Genomic DNA, 20082 nt, shown 5'->3' on the forward strand with positions numbered 1-20082 from the left:
AGTGTCTTAAGCTGCCATCAGCAGACGTAATACCACATGTTGTTTAACGTCACTATACGTAATATAGCCGGATGTTTCACGTCGATAGACGTGATACAGAGTGTGTTTTCAGGTCGCTAGACGTAATACCGTACGAGAATTTGCTTATTAGCTTGCATTGCCATCCTGTATAGTGTTGTATGATTTCATCTCTTGTTTTGTAATATTTCCATGTGACCATTCTTGTTGCTCTGCTTTTGCAAATATTAGAAAGAAAATCATTGCAAAAATATGGAAAGCAGCAATTATTAAAAACATCAAAGACCACTGATTGGCTGTATTCTGGAAAAAAAACAACAAAAAAACTCAGATTTAAACTCGTAAACAGGACGCGTGATGGATGGTTGTTTCAATCAAACTTAATACTTACATCTTCTTTGATCAAAGCTCCAAGAATAAGTGGACCAATAAAACCAACCGCAGCGGCTCCGGTTGTTACCATTCCTACGATTATTTGTGAGTGTTCCTTTGATATCTCCATTATATTTGTAAATGTGCTCGTCGCATATATTCCACCAGAAGCAAACGCCACTGTAAGAAGTATAACAACGAGTGCATGGTTTTCAAAGAATCTAATACAGCACAGACACAGGGCAGGTATTCCCATATCTACAAAAAAAAGTCATGGAAATTTGTACCAAAGTTTATAATCATAACATTTCTTCTGAGAATCATAACAGAATGTTAACATTTCTATTTCAAAATATTTCTGTATAATAATAAACAAAATATAACGCAAAAGAAGGTGGGAATCTCCAAAAGGCAAGCCTGAGTTGGAGGAGTGTATCAATCAAGGTACGAACATTAAAAAAACAAACCACAAAAATTAACCGTTTCATCTTACGTACGATTATAAAAATTATAAAGCACTAAAAACGAGTAAATGAATTAAATCATAATTAAAAAAAAAAATTATAACCCTTTAATCTTACGTAAAATCATAAAAAACTTCCTAGTATTTAGAACATTCATGTATTCCCGCCGAATGATGACATCAGCAACCACACCAGACAGCAGGGTAACTGCAAATTCCAGAATCGGTGGAATTGATGTTAAAATTGCAATCTAGAAGTACAAAACAAAATGGTATAGTCCTAGGATCTCGCATTCTATGTTTCTGAAAATTAAAATTAACTGCACCACCGAAGGATGACGTCAAATAAAAAAGGTCAAAGCGACACCAGAGCTAGTAGACTTGCCCAAATTCTGTATAGTAGTGATTGTCTTGTTTAAGTCGGCGTTTGGATTTTTGTAAACAGAATACGGAATTGTGAGCTCAAGTATTATACGTCTCTGAAACACCATAGATGCAAAAATATTTGTCTTTTTACAAATCTCGGTCTAGAGGTTAGATGTAGAAAGAAGTAAAAAACAAAAGTGACTGCAGATTGCTACTGGAAAATGATATAGGCCTATATTTATAATATATATTTCCAATGTCTTACAGTTAGAAACCATGAATAAATAAATGGACATAATTATTGTGTAAATGACATAAGTAAGACATTTTATTTTTGTGTTTTCCTAGGCTTTAGTTTATAAAAGTTGGAACAATAGTTTTTAATCTCCTATGCTGTCGTCAAATCCCTGAAGTTTAAGCAGAAAACGGATAAATGGATGAAAAGAGATTCACTTACATTTGTTGTATTAAATCCTAATAGAAATAACAAAATTGGTTCTTCAACAAGTATGAAGTAAAAACTGAAACAGTACGCCGTGTAAGCAAAGATGAGAGACCACACTGCAGTTGATGTCAACATATCACACCATGGAACCGGTATGTCCTACAAAGAAATACAGTTTGAATTGAATGTTGATCACAGCAAAGCAATCTAACAACGGTACACTGAGCTCACCTTACCAAGATAGGAACTCGTAACAGTCCTTTGATCTTATGTCTGGCTGCGACAAATACCAACAGTAACTGTACATAATTTCCGCGGCGCGCTGTGGAACTGATCGTGTCACAGACACAGATAGCCATTTGATTCCTGAAGTTCAGCATCCTGTTGTTAGATTGCATTAATCACAACAGAATAAATGAAGGAGTAAGTCAACAGTGTACTACACCAGTCGCCTTAAGCGATTGGTTCCCACGAAACGACGCAGGCGCATGGGTCGGGCGCTACAATCGTATTCGGAAAATTCGCGTCCTGATTGGAACTTGCTGTGCGCTTTCAAGAACGAAGCGTTATGACAATTATAACAATGCATCATATTCAGTACCTTATTACTTGAGACTTTACCTTATTTTCTTCAAGTTGAAAACTTTTCAAATATTCAACCTCATTCGTTGAAACATAAGGATCGTCAACCGGGTCGTCGTAAATGAAAGTTTTGAATATTATTGCGAATAAAACACCAACGGTACCTAAAAACAAGAAGAAAATGTTTTTTTAGAAAAAAGAACGCAAAAGAATATACAATGTAATTGAGGAGACCTCAACCTATAGGGGGGAGGGGGGGGTGTAAGAGAGTAAAAACTTACTGAAAGTGTAGTATGATGTCGGCCATCCACCTAAACGGGAAGAGTCAGAAATCCACGTAGATAGTGGGTAACAGAAAACTTCAGCTATACACGAGCCTGTAAAGAAAATAAACGGTATATACAGTTTGATTTCATCAGGTTTCGATTTAACCTTCGTTCTAAATACCCTTCTGTCCCCCACATCGATCGTTGTTTCAACTTTTAGCTTTTACAATGTCAGTTGCCTCTACAAGGCGGGAAACTGAAACAGACTTGAATGTGTGAAAAATTAGAGATTTCTTTTTTTTAAACTTTAACATTGGTTCCTACTATCTGGGAATAACGCGATGACGTAAGCGAAACGCAATTAATTTGACAAATCACAAGCGATGGATTATTAATGCTGTCAACTCACGTCTCACGTGTGTTACGTATACGTCCTTTTTAGGCAGGATGATTTCCTCACTCTATACTCTAATAATCTAGGCCATAGCTTTCTGTTACGCCATGAGTCGAACTTACCAGAAAATGCAATAGATACTAATGTACTCCGTTCAGACGGAACAATCCATTTTCGTAAAGTGATGTATATCGCTGGCATGCCTATTCCCTGAAAGTAAAATGTCTAAAATGATAACGTTTTCAGAAACGTATTACCGTTACGCAACACATCATGTAGTCATTTTATGGTGTTTTACGTTTTGGGGGTGTTAGTAACGTACGTGTTACGCACTATCGCCATTGTCGTCTGAAACGTTATTGTTATAACGGTATAGTGTTGTTACGGTAAATAATGCGTAAACGTATGGTACGCAAGACACACATCACATTATTTTCATTGTTTATTGGGTGTGTTGCGTAATGCTGTTTGACGCACTACAGCCATTGTTTTCTGAAAGGGTTTTGTGTGTGAGCGTGTAAATAGTGGGTAAACGTTACCGTCCTTGTGAAAATGCTGGAGTACAAAAGTGCAAATATCTTAGTTACTAACTTCTATGAAGCCTTGTAAAACCCGTACGATGGTCAGGAGACTGGTCCCAACGTCTGCAGCCCACGGGATCATGGCACACAACAAACTTTCCAACAGAAGAACTATTAAAATTGATCGTTTTCCACCAATTTTACCAGCAAACCAACCGCCCGGCAGTCCGCCTATTATATAGCCGTAAAAAATCGATCCAAGTATTTGCTGTTGTGTTTGGTCGTCCCAATCATAGGTTGGTATCTGGAAAACGAAATCGTAAACACAGAATATCTAATCACTATAATGTGTAGAACACGCGATTAGATTTATTATTTCCATTTTATCTAAATCAAAACCGACCATAACTCAGAAAACTAAACTTGTTTGCAAGGACCGAAATTGTGTTCTAGAGAACGAAAACGTAAATACAAATAAGCAAATATTAACTGTATATCTATAAAATGAAAACGTAACCGAAATTTGTGTTGTTTTAGTTGAGTTTCAATGTTTATAAATATCTCTGAAACCGATCTCATGACATAACTCAGAAAACTAAACGAATTAACGAGTTGTATCACCCACTAACGTAAGAAAAACCAACCACTAATGTAACAATCCATTTACCACTAACGTAACAAGTTTAACAGGGGAAAATATTAAGAAATCGTAAACATTAAAAACTCTTTATCATCATATGTTTTGATTCGAATGTTGGAAATCTAGGAATTGAGTTTATTCATGTTTGTTTGTTCGTCAGCTCTTTAACTGGATAATTAATAGTGTTACACCTATATAATATATACATTTACGTAAGGGCAAAATTCGGTAAATCGCGCGTTACTTCTAGAATTTTTACTCGATGGTATAAAGTTGGTTCACTCTTTTGGTACTGATTTTAACCACCTGATGTAACCCTGTTTACTAATTAAGTTGAGTTAGATAATTAATTATTGACGAATAAAACGAATTTAGGTTCAACGATTTGCCCCAAATAGGGGTGTTTTCCGATCGTGGTATACACTGTCTAATGGATGTCCATCTTGAAAAATACCCGCCAAAATGATACGAGGATGCTTCGCATTTACCTATCTCCTCCGATAATTGTTTTTAATAGCTGGCAATTGGTTAAACAGCTCGAGTACAGCACCATAATGTTGAAGACAAGTCGATTTTTAAAAAAAAAAATACTATAAAATTGGTGACTGCAGAAGTGAGATATCGGTATTTTTACTCGGGGTACCCAAGTCTAGGACTCACTCATCTTCTCCTCCTCCTCTTCTTCCTCTTCTTCCTCTTCCATCAGGACACTATATATTGAGCCAACTTCTAAGTCCTACTAGTTCTTTACGCGTCGTCTGACGGCTCTGAAACATGGCATGCATATACTAAGGTAGGTGAACAAAGCTATAGAGAGAAAATGTTCGTACTTCGAGTGGCGGATGGAGAATTATGACGTCATAAACCTGGTATCAATCGAAAAAAAGTGCGATTTATAAAGAACTACTTCTCCTTTCTTATAACGTCATTACAGCTTCTTTTGCTGTACCCCCCGAGTATCGCACATGCGTGGTTGTTGTAGAGATAACAGATAATAAGCTAGCGTTTTAGTCGCCGTCTATATCTGTACAATCAGCTTTGTTATTGCAGTTCAACCACCACCACCCACACCACCACCCTTCCCCTCAATGTCATGAGTATAGCGTTGTAAAGACAGCACTTCTTATTTCAATCAGACACGGATAAAATATAAAATTATTATAATATGTAACACTGAAAATGCTATTAAGACCAGTAGAGTATGAGTATATATTATATATAATATTCCTTAATTGCAAGACGTTGTTGTAAGAAAACAATCCATGTTTGATACGAATTTTATAAATATGAAGATAGCAATCCATCATAAAAATAATGAGACAGGAATGTGGCACAGGCCGATACCATGCAATACAGACAATTCAAGTCTAAAGTTTTATTTTAATTTTAAAATTTATTTATTTATTTTTTATCTATTTATTCAATTTCTGCCATATACATTACAAAGAAGACAAAATAATTATAAAAGGAGGCACGGAAAAACCAAACAAGTGCTAAACACCTATGCTAGTTTGTCAACCCAGAACTCAGAATTCTCATGATGGCAATTATATTTGGCTACAGATTACATCGTGTTTGACTATATTCATTCGCTCTGTGTTCATTTTTACAATTTCCAGTTAATTATTAACACTAAATTTCAAGAAGCCATCTGGGCAATTGAAAGAGCGTATGTATACATTTACGTAAGGACGTAGGTTTTTATAGGACGTATTTAGAGTTTTATTCTTATTCGACGGACATTTCATCGCGCTTAACCTTTTTTCTCAATAATTTAGAAAGTGGGTTTATACTTTCCGTACTAAATCGTATCAGCAATCAGAAACCATTAGGCCTACTAATTAAGTTGAATTAGATAATTATTTATTGATGATTAAAGAGAATTTAGTTTAAATGATTTGCCTCGAAGATAGGTGTTTTTCACAACTGTTTTACATTATATAAACACATAATATACAAATAAACTTTATTACTGACAGTTGCTTCACAACGTTTGTATTAATTAATACTGTAATTACAAAAAATATAAACGTCGTAGTGGTGTATCGTTTCATCCTACTTTACTATTTCAATCGACTAAAAAACACACAGGATTAAAACTGAGAGATTTCCAACTTAAAGGAAGTTCAAACATATCTCAACATTTTCTACTGTTGCTACGTTTGTGGTTACATTTTGCTACGTTAGTGATTAATGAAGTTGGTTACGTTAGTGGTTAAACTGTTGTTACGTTAGTGGTTAATGAAGTTTGTGACGTAAGTGGTTAAACTGTTGTTACGTTAGTGGTTACATTTTGTTACGGTAGTGGTTAATGAAGTTGGTTACGTTAGTGGTTAAACTGTTGTTACGTTAGTGCTTAGATTTGTTACGTTAGTGGTTAATGAAGTTTGTGACGTAAGTGGTTAAACTGTTGTTACGTTAGTGGTTAATGAAGTTTGTTACGTTAGTGTTTAGATTTGTTACGTTAGTGGGTAATGAAGTTTGTGACGTAAGTGGTTAAACTGTTGTTACGGTAGTGGTTAATGAAGTTTGTCACGTTAGTAGTTTAACTGTTGTTACGTTAGTGGTTAATGAAATTGTTACATTAGTGGTTGATTTTTGTTACGTTAGTGGTTATATTAATGTTACGTTAGTGGTTATATTAATGTTACGTTAGTGGTTATATTAATGTTACGTTAGTGGTTATATTAATGTTACGTTAGTGGTTATATTAATGTTACGTTAGTGGTTATATTAATGTTACGTTAGTGGTTATATTAATGTTACGTTAGTGGTTATATTAATGTTACGTTAGTGGTTATATTAATGTTACGTTAGTGGTTATATTAATGTTACGTTAGTGGTTATATTAATGTTACGTTAGTGGTTATATTAATGTTACGTTAGTGGTTATATTAATGTTACGTTAGTGGTTATATTAATGTTACGTTAGTGGTTATATTAATGTTACGTTAGTGGTTATATTAATGTTACGTTAGTGGTTATATTAATGTTACGTTAGTGGTTATATTAATGTTACGTTAGTGGGTGGTGATACACGAGTAATCATTATTTATTTTTTTATTTCTTTGTTCTGACATAAAATCAATAGGATAAAAACACAATAAAGTACCGATACGGCAAACTTATTTCCATTGTGGTCCTAAACAAATATTACAGAATAAACAAGAAAATCACACTTAATTAAACATAATAAAACATACAAATGTCATCCATGACAGAATTGAAAGAAGGCCGATGGCTTGAGCTTACCGAGTTTGTTGCACTGGCATTCGAAATCTCATTACATGTATTATTTGATTCCAATTCTTCTGTGGTGGCATTCCATCTTTTTACCATGCTTATTATAGTAATGTTGATGTTCAATCTGGTACAAGTAACACAAATACAAGCTACACAACACGATACTGCTACAAAATATCGTTTCATTTTGAAACTAATTGGTATTTGAATTTAGAAGGGAATGTGAATTGGAAGCTATACTTATTAACACTTTGACTGCACAACGCTTGACTGCCAAACACACGAAGATCTTCGTGTTTCGCGTTTTTTTACGAAATCCGGTAGATAGGTTAATTATTGGTATATACTATAAATATGGACACTATATTCGGTCTCGACCGTTAATATTTTACTTTTTGAAAGTAACTAATCTGGTTACGAACGATTGTCAAAATGGTACCTGTCGAAATAACATACACCGCGCATCACAGCGCAATATGAAGTCTTTAATTTTATTATTGTATGTATACCCTAATTGTTTTGGTGTTTCACTGTAAGTGGCCGAGTTTAACGCAACAGACTTGTTTAGAAATGGTATGAACATTATCATCAGTTTACTAGCTAGGCTCTAGTACGTGTACTATAGAGACTAGCCTAGGCCTAGTCGTAAAACGGCTCCGGGCCAAATTTAGGCCTAGAGTTAACTAGGCCTGGTGTCTTTACTATGTGGATTTTGGCGAAACATTGATGTAAGATTATGATTTATAAAATGTAATACATTTTTCGATAGTGATAACTTGTTTTTATAGGCCTATCGGTGCCGTGTAACGGTGTAAGTAACTTTTTCGCTGTTTGTTGATCTCACCGGGCGATATTTTCATATTGTGATGTCTTGCACAAAATCGCGAATATCTCGACTTTCTTGCGCGAAACTACGAAAAACTCAAAAAGTGGGTTACTTTCATTTTACTATTACGATTTACATATTGCGATTTGAAAATCGTTCTTGGTACCATTGTAAATCTAAAATCTTTATGATTATTTTAGTCTTAATTACATGTAAATCAGATCAGATACATAGTATCAATCAGCATTAATAAAAACATCGAATTGAGCTAAAAACGCTGGCGGTGGCAGTTTCTAACTGGAAAAACCTCTGGCAGTCAAAGTGTTTAGTTTAGTGGTGGTAGTGGCTTGTTTTGTAGCCTTTTATTATCTATCAAACGTAGTCGTTTGTGTTGAAGAAAGAACAATTAGGGACTTTACGACGATTATCTTGTGTTCGCTAGAGCGTAAAAAGGTCAGTCATTTTAGCCTAAAATTTAGCCAAACATGGAACTAATTGCAACAGAATGTTTGTCAATCAATGCGATGCATTTCTTTAAGGTCCAAGAACACCATACTAAAAGTCCCAACAAATTCTAATAGGGAACCAACATTCAATAATTTGACATTGAATTTTTGAATTGTTGACTTCTAAACGGCATATACGAATGCTTTAAAGTTGCAGAGTGGCCCGTGGGCTTTCATTCGAAAAAGGTTACAATTTGATTTATTGCTGTTATTTTGCATAATAATTCTATATACTAGCAAGTAGCATACTTTAAATGGCCGCTAAATGTGTTTATTGATCCTATTATCTCATGCTGGTTTCTGGTTTATATTATGACTAATGTTTCAATATACCTTTTTAAGTAGAAAGATATTTTGTGTCTTTTTGATAGGTGGTACAAGCATGTTTAGAATGGTTCTGAATATCATAAATATCGGCCACCAGAATTAAATTTAGTTATCCTCCTTAACATACCGGTACTATGTACACAACAAAAACCAATTGATAAATATCCAGAGAGAGAGAACATACCGGTACTATGTACATAACAAAAATCAATTTATTCCGAGAATTATCAGACTATAAAAACAAATTATTTTACATGGTACAATTTTGACTCTTTAACAATGATAGTGATTGTTCTAATTTAATTAGTCACCGCTTTCATCTTGTATAGTGTCTTAAGCTGCCATCAGCAGACGTAATACCACATGTTGTTTAACGTCACTATACGTAATATAGCAGGATGTTTCACGTCGATAGACGTGATACAGAGTGTTTTTACGTCGCTAGACGTAATACCGTACGAGAATTTGCTTGTTAGCTTGCATTGCCATCCTGTATAGTGTTGTATGATTTCATCTCTTGTTTTGTAATATTTCCATGTGACCATTCTTGTTGCTCTGCTTTTGCAAATATTAAAAAGAAAATCATTGCAAAAATATGGAAAGCAGCAATTATTCTAAACATCAAAGACCACTGATTGGCTGTATTCTGGAAAAAAAACAAACAAAAAAACTCAGATTTAAACTCGTAAACAGGACGCGTGATGGATGGTTGTTTCAATCAAACTTAATACTTACATCTTCTTTGATCAAAGCTCCAAGAATAAGTGGACCAATAAAACCAACCGCAGCGGCTCCAGTTGTCACCATTCCTACGATTATTTGTGAGTGTTCCTTTGATATCTCCATTATATTTGTAAATGTGCTCGTCGCATATATTCCACCGGAAGCAAACGCCACTGTAAGAAGTATAACAACGAGTGCATGGTTTTCAAAGAATCCAATACAGCACAGACACAGGGCAGGTATTCCCATATCTACAAAAAAAGTCAAGGAAATTCGTACCAAAGTTTATAATACAAACCTATCAAAATAAACATTTATTTCCTTCAAAAGCAGAAACAAAAACAATGAAACGTAAACAGATTTAAAGAAAATGTACCGTACAAATCATAAAATTTCTTCTGAGAATCATAACAGAATGTTAACATTTCTATTTCAAAATATTTCTGTATAATAAAAAAAATATAACGCAAAAGAAGGTGGGAATCTCCAAAAGGCAAGCCTGAGTTGGAGGAGTGTATCAATCAAGATACAAACATTAAATAAACAAACCACAAAAATTAACCGTTTCATCTTACGTACGATTATAAAAATTATAAAGCACTAAAAACGAGTAAATGAATTAAATCATAATTTAAAAAAAAAAAAGTTATAACCCTTTAATCTTACGTAAAATCATAAAAAACTTCCTAGTATTTAGAACATTCATGTATTCCCGCCGAATGATGACATCAGCAACCACACCAGACAGCAGGGTAACTGCAAATTCCAGAATCGGTGGAATTGATGTTAAAATTGCAATCTAGAAGTACAAAACAAAATGGTATAGTCCTATAAGGATGCATTCTATGTTTCTGAAAATTAAAATTAACTGCACCACCGAAGGATGACGTCAACTAAAAAAGGTCAAAGCGACACCAGAGCTAGTAGACTTGCCCAAATTCTGTATAGTAGTGATTGTCTTGTTTAAGTCGGCGTTTGGATTTTTGTAAACAGAATACGGAATTGTGAGCTCAAGTATTATACGTCTCTGAAACACCATAGATGCAAAAATATTTGTCTTTTTACAAATCTCGGTCTAGAGGTAGATGTAGAAAGAAGTAAAAAACAAAAGTGACTGCAGATTGCTACTGGAAAATGGGCCTATATTTATATATATTTCCTATGTCTTACAGTTATAAACTATGAATAAATAAATGGACATAATTATTGTGTAAATGACATAAGTAAGACATTTTATTTTTGTGCTTTCCTACGTTTTAGTTTATAAAAGTTGGAACAATAGTTTTTAATCTCCTATGCTGTCGACAAATCCCTGAAGTTTAAGCAGAAAGCGGATAAATGGATAAAAAGAGATTCACTTACATTTGTTGTATTAAATCCTAATAGAAATAACAAAATTGGTTCTTCAACAAGTATGAAGTAAAAACTGAAACAGTACGCCGTGTAAGCAAAGATGAGAGACCACACTGCAGTTGATGTCAACATATCACACCATGGAACCGGTATGTCCTACAAAGAAATACAGTTTGAATTTAATGTTGATCACAGCAAAGCAATCTAACAACGGTACACTGAGCTCACCTTACAAAGATAGGAACTCGCAACAGTCCTTTGATCTTATGTCTGGCTGCGACAAATACCAACAGTAACTGTACATAATTTCCGCGGCGCGCTGTGTCTGTTGAGGGGCGTGGAACAGATCGTGTCGCAGCCACAGATAGCCATTTGATTCCTGAAGTGCAGCATCCTGTTGTTAGATTGCATTAATCACAACAGAATAAATGAAGGAGTAAGTCAACAGTGTACTACACCAGTCGCCTTAAGAGATTGGTTCCCACGAAACGACGCAGGCGCATGGGTCGGGCGCTACAATCGTATTCGGAAAATTCGCGTCCTGATTGGAACTTGCTGTGCGCTTTCAAGAACGAAGCGTTACGACAATTATAACAATGCATCATATTCAGTACCTTATTACTTGAGACTTTACCTTATTTTCTTCAAGTTGAAAACTTTTCAAATATTCAACCTCATTCGTTGAAACATAAGGATCGTCAACCGGGTCGTCGTAAATGAAAGTTTTGAATATTATTGCGAATAAAACACCAACGGTACCTAAAAACAAGAAGAAAATGTTTTTTTAGAAAAAAGAACGCAAAAGAATATACAATGTAATTGAGGAGACCTCAACCTATATGGGGGAGGGGGGGGGGGGTGTAAGAGAGTAAAAACTTACTGAAAGTGTAGTATGATGTCGGCCATCCACCTAAACGGGAAGAGTCAGAAATCCACGTAGATAGTGGGTAACAGAAAACTTCAGCTATACACGAGCCTGTAAAGAAAGTAAACGGTATATACAGTTTGATTTCATCAGGTTTCGATTTAACCTTCGTTCTAAATACCCTTCTGTCCCCCACATCGATCGTTGTTTCAACTTTTAGCTTTTACAATGTCAGTTGCCTCTACAAGGCGGGAAACTGAAACAGATTTGAATGTGTGAAAAATTAGAGATTTCTTTTTTTTAAACTTTAACATTGGTTCCTACTATCTGGGAATAACGCGATGACGTAAGCGAAACGCAATTAATTTGACAAATCACAAGCGATGGATTATTAATGCTGTCAACTCACGTCTCACGTGTGTTACGTATACGTCCTTTTTAGGCAGGATGATTTCCTCACTCTATACTCTAATAATCTAGGCCATAGCTTTCTGTTACGCCATGAGTCGAACTTACCAGAAAATGCAATAGATACTAATGTACTCCGTTCAGACGGAACAATCCATTTTCGTAAAGTGATGTATATCGCTGGCATGCCTATTCCCTGAAAGTAAAATGTCTAAAATGATAACGTTTTCAGAAACGTATTACCGTTACGCAACACATCATGTAGTCATTTTATGGTGTTTTACGTTTTGGGGGTGTTAGTAACGTACGTGTTACGCACTATCGCCATTGTCGTCTGAAACGTTATTGTTATAACGGTATAGTGTTGTTACGGTAAATAATGCGTAAACGTATGGTACGCAAGACACACATCACATTATTTTCATTGTTTATTGGGTGTGTTGCGTAATGCTGTTTGACGCACTACAGCCATTGTTTTCTGAAAGGGTTTTGTGTGTGAGCGTGTAAATAGTGGGTAAACGTTACCGTCCTTGTGAAAATGCTGGAGTACAAAAGTGCAAATATCTTAGTTACTAACTTCTATGAAGCCTTGTAAAACCCGTACGATGGTCAGGAGACTGGTCCCAACGTCTGCAGCCCACGGGATCATGGCACACAACAAACTTTCCAACAGAAGAACTATTAAAATTGATCGTTTTCCGCCAATTTTACCAGCAAACCAACCGCCCGGCAGTCCGCCTATTATATAGCCGTAAAAAATCGATCCAAGTATTTGCTGTTGTGTTTGGTCGTCCCAATCATAGGTTGGTATCTGGAAAACGAAATCGTAAACACAGAATATCTAATCACTATAATGTGTAGAACACGCGATTAGATTTATTATTTCCATTTTATCTAAATCAAAACCGACCATAACTCAGAAAACTAAACTTGTTTGCAAGGACCGAAATTGTGTTCTAGAGAACGAAAACGTAAATACAAATAAGCAAATATTAACTGTATATCTATAAAATGAAAACGTAACCGAAATTTGTGTTGTTTTAGTTGAGTTTCAATGTTTATAAATATCTCTGAAACCGATCTCATGACATAACTCAGAAAACTAAACGAATTAACGAGTTGTATCACCCACTAACGTAAGAAAAACCAACCACTAATGTAACAATCCATTTACCACTAACGTAACAAGTTTAACAGGGGAAAATATTAAGAAATCGTAAACATTAAAAACTCTTTATCATCATATGTTTTGATTCGAATGTTGGAAATCTAGGAATTGAGTTTATTCATGTTTGTTTATTCGTCAGCTCTTTAACTGGATAATTAATAGTGTTACACCTATATAATATATACATTTACGTAAGGGCAAAATTCGGTAAATCGCGCGTTACTTCTAGAATTTTTACTCGATGGTATAAAGTTGGTTCACTCTTTTGGTACTGATTTTAACCACCTGATGTAACCCTGTTTACTAATTAAGTTGAGTTAGATAATTAATTATTGACGAATAAAACGAATTTAGGTTCAACGATTTGCCCCAAATAGGGGTGTTTTCCGATCGTGGTATACACTGTCTAATGGATGTCCATCTTGAAAAATACCCGCCAAAATGATACGAGGATCGATGCTTCGCATTTACCTATCTCCTCCGATAATTGTTTTTAATAGCTGGCAATTGGTTAAACAGCTCGAGTACAGCACCATAATGTTGAAGACAAGTCGATTTTTAAAAAAAAAAATACTATAAAATTGGTGACTGCAGAAGTGAGATATCGGTATTTTTACTCGGGGTACCCAAGTCTAGGACTCACTCATCTTCTCCTCCTCCTCTTCTTCCTCTTCTTCCTCTTCCATCAGGACACTATATATTGAGCCAACTTCTAAGTCCTACTAGTTCTTTACGCGTCGTCTGACGGCTCTGAAACATGGCATGCATATACTAAGGTAGGTGAACAAAGCTATAGAGAGAAAATGTTCGTACTTCGAGTGGCGGATGGAGAATTATGACGTCATAAACCTGGTATCAATCGAAAAAAAGTGCGATTTATAAAGAACTACTTCTCCTTTCTTATAACGTCATTACAGCTTCTTTTGCTGTACCCCCCGAGTATCGCACATGCGTGGTTGTTGTAGAGATAACAGATAATAAGCTAGCGTTTTAGTCGCCGTCTATATCTGTACAATCAGCTTTGTTATTGCAGTTCAACCACCACCACCCACACCACCACCCTTCCCCTCAATGTCATGAGTATAGCGTTGTAAAGACAGCACTTCTTATTTCAATCAGACACGGATAAAATATAAAATTATTATAATATGTAACACTGAAAATGCTATTAAGACCAGTAGAGTATGAGTATATATTATATATAATATTCCTTAATTGCAAGACGTTGTTGTAAGAAAACAATCCATGTTTGATACGAATTTTATAAATATGAAGATAGCAATCCATCATAAAAATAATGAGACAGGAATGTGGCACAGGCCGATACCATGCAATACAGACAATTCAAGTCTAAAGTTTTATTTTAATTTTAAAATTTATTTATTTATTTTTTATCTATTTATTCAATTTCTGCCATATACATTACAAAGAAGACAAAATAATTATAAAAGGAGGCACGGAAAAACCAAACAGGTGCTAAACACCTATGCTAGTTTGTCAACCCAGAACTCAGAATTCTCATGATGGCAATTATATTTGGCTACAGATTACATCGTGTTTGACTATATTCATTCGCTCTGTGTTCATTTTTACAATTTCCAGTTAATTATTAAAACTAAATTTCAAGAAGCCATCTGGGCAATTGAAAGAGCGTATGTATACATTTACGTAAGGACGTAGGTTTTTATAGGACGTATTTAGAGTTTTGTTCTTATTCGACGGACATTTCATCGCGCTTAACCTTTTTTCTCAATAATTTAGAAAGTGGGTTTATACTTTCCGTACTAAATCGTATCAGCAATCAGAAACCATTAGGCCTACTAATTAAGTTGAATTAGATATTTATTGATGATTAAAAGAGAATTTAGTTTAAATGATTTTCCTCGAAGATAGGTGTTTTTCACAACTGTTTTACATTATATAAACACATAATATACAAATAAACTTTATTACTGACAGTTGCTTCTCAACGTTTGTATTAATTAATACTGTAATTACAAAAAAATATAAACGTCGTAGCGGTGTATCGTTTCATCCTACTTTACTATTTCAATCGACTAAAAAACACACAGGATTTCCAACTTAAAGGAAGTTCAAACATATCTCAACATTTTCTACTGTTGCTACGTTAGTGGTTAATGAAGTTGGTTACGTTAGTGGTTAACTGTTGGTTACATGTTGTTACGTTAGTGGTTAATGAAGTTGGTTACGTTAGTGGTTAAACTGTTGTTACGTTAGTGCTTAGATTTGTTACGTTAGTGATTAATGAAGTTTGTGACGTAAGTGGTTAACCTGTTGTTACGGTAGTGGTTAATGAAGTTTGTTACTGAATACTGAAATGCTTTATTTGTCCATCATCATAATAAAATAACAACAGAAATTCTTTTTGAAGATTGACAATTATTAGTAAAATAATAAATAGATATACAATATAATATATTATGTACACACACATAATTGCACCAAAAAAAATATAAGTTATGAAACACGGTGTAAAAATGACAAGGATTAAAATTGAATAGGATTCAGGAGATTAAAATAGTTTAAAACAGCTTTAAAAGGATTAAAACAGCTTTAAAAGGATTCAAACCATTAGAATGTTCCTAAAACCTTACAATTTATAAATTGCTAAAATTTCAAATAGGCTAAAATGTTAAAAACGTTTAAAAATATTAAAAATATAAAAACATTTTATAAAGTTTCATTGTTTACATAGTCTTGTATAACATAACATTTTATCGATGGTGACGTGACGTGAATTAATAGCATTTGCAACAAAGGCATATCATATCTCGATCTGTTTGTCTTAGTTATTGGAACATGTATTCTACCATGCGTTTGATAATAAAGTATTTGCTAAGGGGATGATCAACATCCTTAATTATTTTATGAGCTGCCTTCACTATCTAATCTATCTATATTTCATCTAACTGCACCAACGGATCTTTAACAATATATTCAGCTTTCTTTGTAATGCGATTCAATTTCTTTTTTTCTTTTTTTTTAAATATTTTCATAATTGCATATCAAACAGAAAGACATAATACTTTGGATCATGGTGGTATAAAACAATTTTAACAGGGAGCTATCAATACTAAAGCTTGGTTCCCACTAGAACGTAACGCAAGGACGTAAACGCAACGCAAGCGTTTTAACAAATGACAAGCGAAGTTATAGACAGTTAGAAATCACAAGCGAATAAGCCATCGCTTGTGATTGGTCAATTCATTTGCGTTGCGTTACGTCCTTGCGTTGCGTCGCTAGTGGGAACCACGTACGCTTTAGTGATTTCATTTTGCGAAGTATAAACATTCTTTGATTGGCTCTTTTAACTATTCTATTTGTATTGGTTTCCCACGACAGTTTGTGGTCCATGACAAAACCTAAGTATTTATGTTCTTCTACTCTATCTAATTCGTTACCATCAATCAGAACTGGAATAATAGGATCTTTCTTTACTCTAAAGTCTAGGACCATCTCCTTAGTTTTACCAACATTTAACTTTAAATTATTCAATTTGCTCCAATTTACAAAATCTGATATCAATTTACGGTAGTCATATTCATTATCATGCTTATCACCTAAAATGTATCCTGTGATAACAGTATCGTCTGCATATTTAATCACAGAACATGACTACGTTAGTAGTTTAACTGTTGTTACGTTAGTGGTTAATGAAATTGTTACATTAGTGGTTGATTTTTGTTACGTTAGTGGTTATAGTAATGTTACGTTAGTGGGTGGTGATACACGAGTAATCATCCATGACAGAATTGAAAGAAGGCCGATGGCTGGAGCTTACCGAGTTTATTGCACTGGCATTTGGAATCTCATTACATGTATTATTTGATTTCTGTTCCTCTGTGGTGGCATTCCATCTTTTTACCATGCTTATTATAGTAATGTTGATGTTCAATCTGATACAGGTAAAACAAATACAAGCTATACAACACGATACTGCTACAAAATATCGTTTCATTTTGTGATTCGTTGCTGATATTCGGTAGAATTTATAAAGGAATGAGGCTTGGAGAGCCGCCTTTTGTTATATTAGTAGTGGTTTTGTAACTTGTATTAATCTATTGAAATTAATCTGTGCAGATCATCGACATAAAGGTCACTAACTATTGTCATACAGTGGTGGCGCCAGCGGGGTATCGCACAGTATTTTATCATACAAAAAAAGCTGGTTACCCTAAATCTGATTAAAACGGCCTCAAATTACGCTATAACGCGTTGCTTCCGGGGGCGTCGCCCCCTGGACCCTCCACCGGGGGCCCTTGGCGGCCCCCTGTTCCCCAGCCTAGCGATGCTCGCTTCGCTCGTATAGCCCCTCCGTCGGGGAATTTAGCCCCCCCGTCGGAAAGATCCTGGCGCCACCGCTGTTGTCATATACTGTATAAAAATACCATTTAGTTAAAAATAGGAACTAAATTGTTTGTTTAAATAAATTCTTCCTCCTATATCGATGCTGTTTGATGTAGCCTATTTTGTTGTGACATGAAAAATAAAAACTGAATGCTATCTGAGGCTGCGAGGTCTCAATGCTAATAACATTTAACATTGACTTCCATACACTGTAACACAGTACCTGCGTAGATTGTATGTTGTTAGATCGAGGATTGTGGGTCACATGATATTCAGTAACTACTCTATTGAACTCTGACGTCATCGAGAGTGCCGTATTCGACATTGTAAAATAAGAATATTAATGTTAATTATTTATGAGTCAGACACTAAGATGCAAGATCAATCATTGTGAAATTATGATTAAAAGATCATCAGATCAATAGAATGTGATATTATATTGTAGGCCTACGATAGGCATACCTAAAGCGCTGTCTATACACTATCAAAAAAAGTGCGATCTACCCAAATATGGTAGTGATATGCTTAAATATGGCATTGATATGTATTTGTCCATATACGTAAATTTTGATACTAGTGTGGACAGATCTTTTAGTTTTTACACAACAGTGTATATTTCTTTTATGACAAGCGCCCTCAGTATACGAGTGTGTCGCGTGTGTTTGTTGTGTGATGCAGTGTGGTGACTGAATGAGCAGGCATTACCTAAATCAATTTCCAAGTTTTTTACATTTGCATGCCAAGTTTAATACATAATCAATTAAATAAGCACCGTCTGTCTATGTGAAATACAAGAATTGTAAGTTCAAATGTTAATCTTATGTATTGTGTTTGAGTAGGCTAGGTAAACTAGTAGAAAAAAATGGCTAGGCTAGCCTATCTAGGCCTACCTAGCTAGAGGCAGGCCTCTCTACTATATTAGTAGAGCGAGGCCCACGCACAGAGCCTGGCCTGGTGGTGGCTAGCCTTGTTACTCTTTTGTTTTTACCTATCTAGGCTAGAGTAGAAGGGCCTAGCCTAGTAGTCTACCACTATATACAACTAGGCCTCTACACGGTATGCTTATGCTCTGTCTATTCTGTGTGCTTTTTTTGGGTGAACCCATTTTTGTACTAGCTAGTAGTAGGATGGTCAAATATAATCTCTAGGCATATACGTCTGCTATCCTTACCACATTTAAATGAAATTGTCTTTATTTTGCAGATTAGAATTTATTAAAGACACTGTACAACTATGGAAGATAAAAAAAAATCAGACAAAAAAGTTGACTTGGGCTTATTGGAGGAAGATGATGAATTTGAAGAATTCCAAGCGGAAGAGTGGAATGAGGATGAAGAGGATTCGGAAGATGTGAATGTATGGGAAGACAACTGGGATGACGATGTTGTTGAAGATGATTTCTCACAACAGCTACGAGCAGAGCTGCAGATACAAGGGAATAAGGTCAACCAACAAGAACCAATGAAAACATAACAAAAAACAGAAAAGTTCACCTACTGTATAAATGATGATTAGAACGGCAAAATAATAAAAAATGTTAAAAAAATGTTAAACAGAACAAGTATATATTAAATAAGTCAGCACAAACCCTGAAAATGCACTGTATAAAAATTTTACTGTAGCTGGGAATTCAAAAGAACAATATTGGGAATGAAAAATCAATGAATACACACATTGATGATGAATAATAGAATGGACAGCGAAGAGTAACTCTATAATATACTGTAATAGTAATACTGGCTATTGTTTAAGGCAAAATATATTAACAGTTTCTACCAAAACTAGTTTTTTTTTTTGTATTTGTTGATTTTTGATACTGAAAAGCCTATTAAATGTCTGGTAAAAATTCTGCAGTAATAGTTGTATAATAGTTTGATATTGACATAGAAGTTTATATAATATTAATTATTAATATCAAAGCATATTTTTTGTTGAATAGGCCATTAATATAATTTATAATAGTTATATTACGGTATTCAAAAAATTGGATCAGAACTAAATATATCTGAAATATATTTTATGTTTATTTTTTCTTTTTGGCAAAAGTGAATCTAGTAACTTTATAAACTACAAAATGGCCTATTCAAAATGTTGTATTTTTCATGTTTTCTGGGAACAATCCATTTTGTTTATTTGATCAACTCTCGCGTCCATATTTAGGAATTATTTTTATTTTTTACGTAATATTTGTAAAACACCACCAATCTTGAATAAGCTTCAACGGACGA

General features: G+C 34.6%; 1 protein-coding gene and 2 long non-coding RNA genes across 3 annotated transcripts; 1 reads left to right on the forward strand and 2 right to left on the reverse strand.

The window, feature by feature from the left end:
• Window positions 1–415: 415 nt before the first annotated feature.
• On the reverse strand, window positions 416–1715 carry LOC140059522 (uncharacterized). Its single transcript, XR_011847215.1, has 3 exons — window positions 1677–1715; window positions 972–1104; window positions 416–648 (listed from the first exon to the last, which is right to left on the reverse strand). It is a non-coding gene; the product is annotated as an uncharacterized lncRNA (long non-coding RNA).
• An 8015-nt stretch (window positions 1716–9730) lies between these two features.
• LOC140059453 (uncharacterized) lies at window positions 9731–11087 on the reverse strand. The gene is made up of 3 exons (XR_011847190.1): window positions 11055–11087; window positions 10359–10491; window positions 9731–9943 (listed from the first exon to the last, which is right to left on the reverse strand). It is a non-coding gene; the product is annotated as an uncharacterized lncRNA (long non-coding RNA).
• Window positions 11088–18501: 7414 nt separating this feature from the next.
• LOC140058835 (26S proteasome complex subunit SEM1-like) lies at window positions 18502–19701 on the forward strand. Its single transcript, XM_072104586.1, has 2 exons — window positions 18502–18653; window positions 19058–19701. Exon 2 carries the CDS (start codon window positions 19088–19090, stop codon window positions 19325–19327), a length of 240 nt encoding a protein of 79 aa, XP_071960687.1. The 5' UTR covers window positions 18502–18653; window positions 19058–19087; the 3' UTR covers window positions 19328–19701.
• The last annotated feature ends 381 nt before the right edge of the window (window positions 19702–20082 follow it).

The sequence above is a fragment of the Antedon mediterranea genome, chromosome 9, assembly GCF_964355755.1.
Source record: "Antedon mediterranea chromosome 9, ecAntMedi1.1, whole genome shotgun sequence".
NCBI lineage: Eukaryota > Metazoa > Echinodermata > Crinoidea > Comatulida > Antedonidae > Antedon > Antedon mediterranea.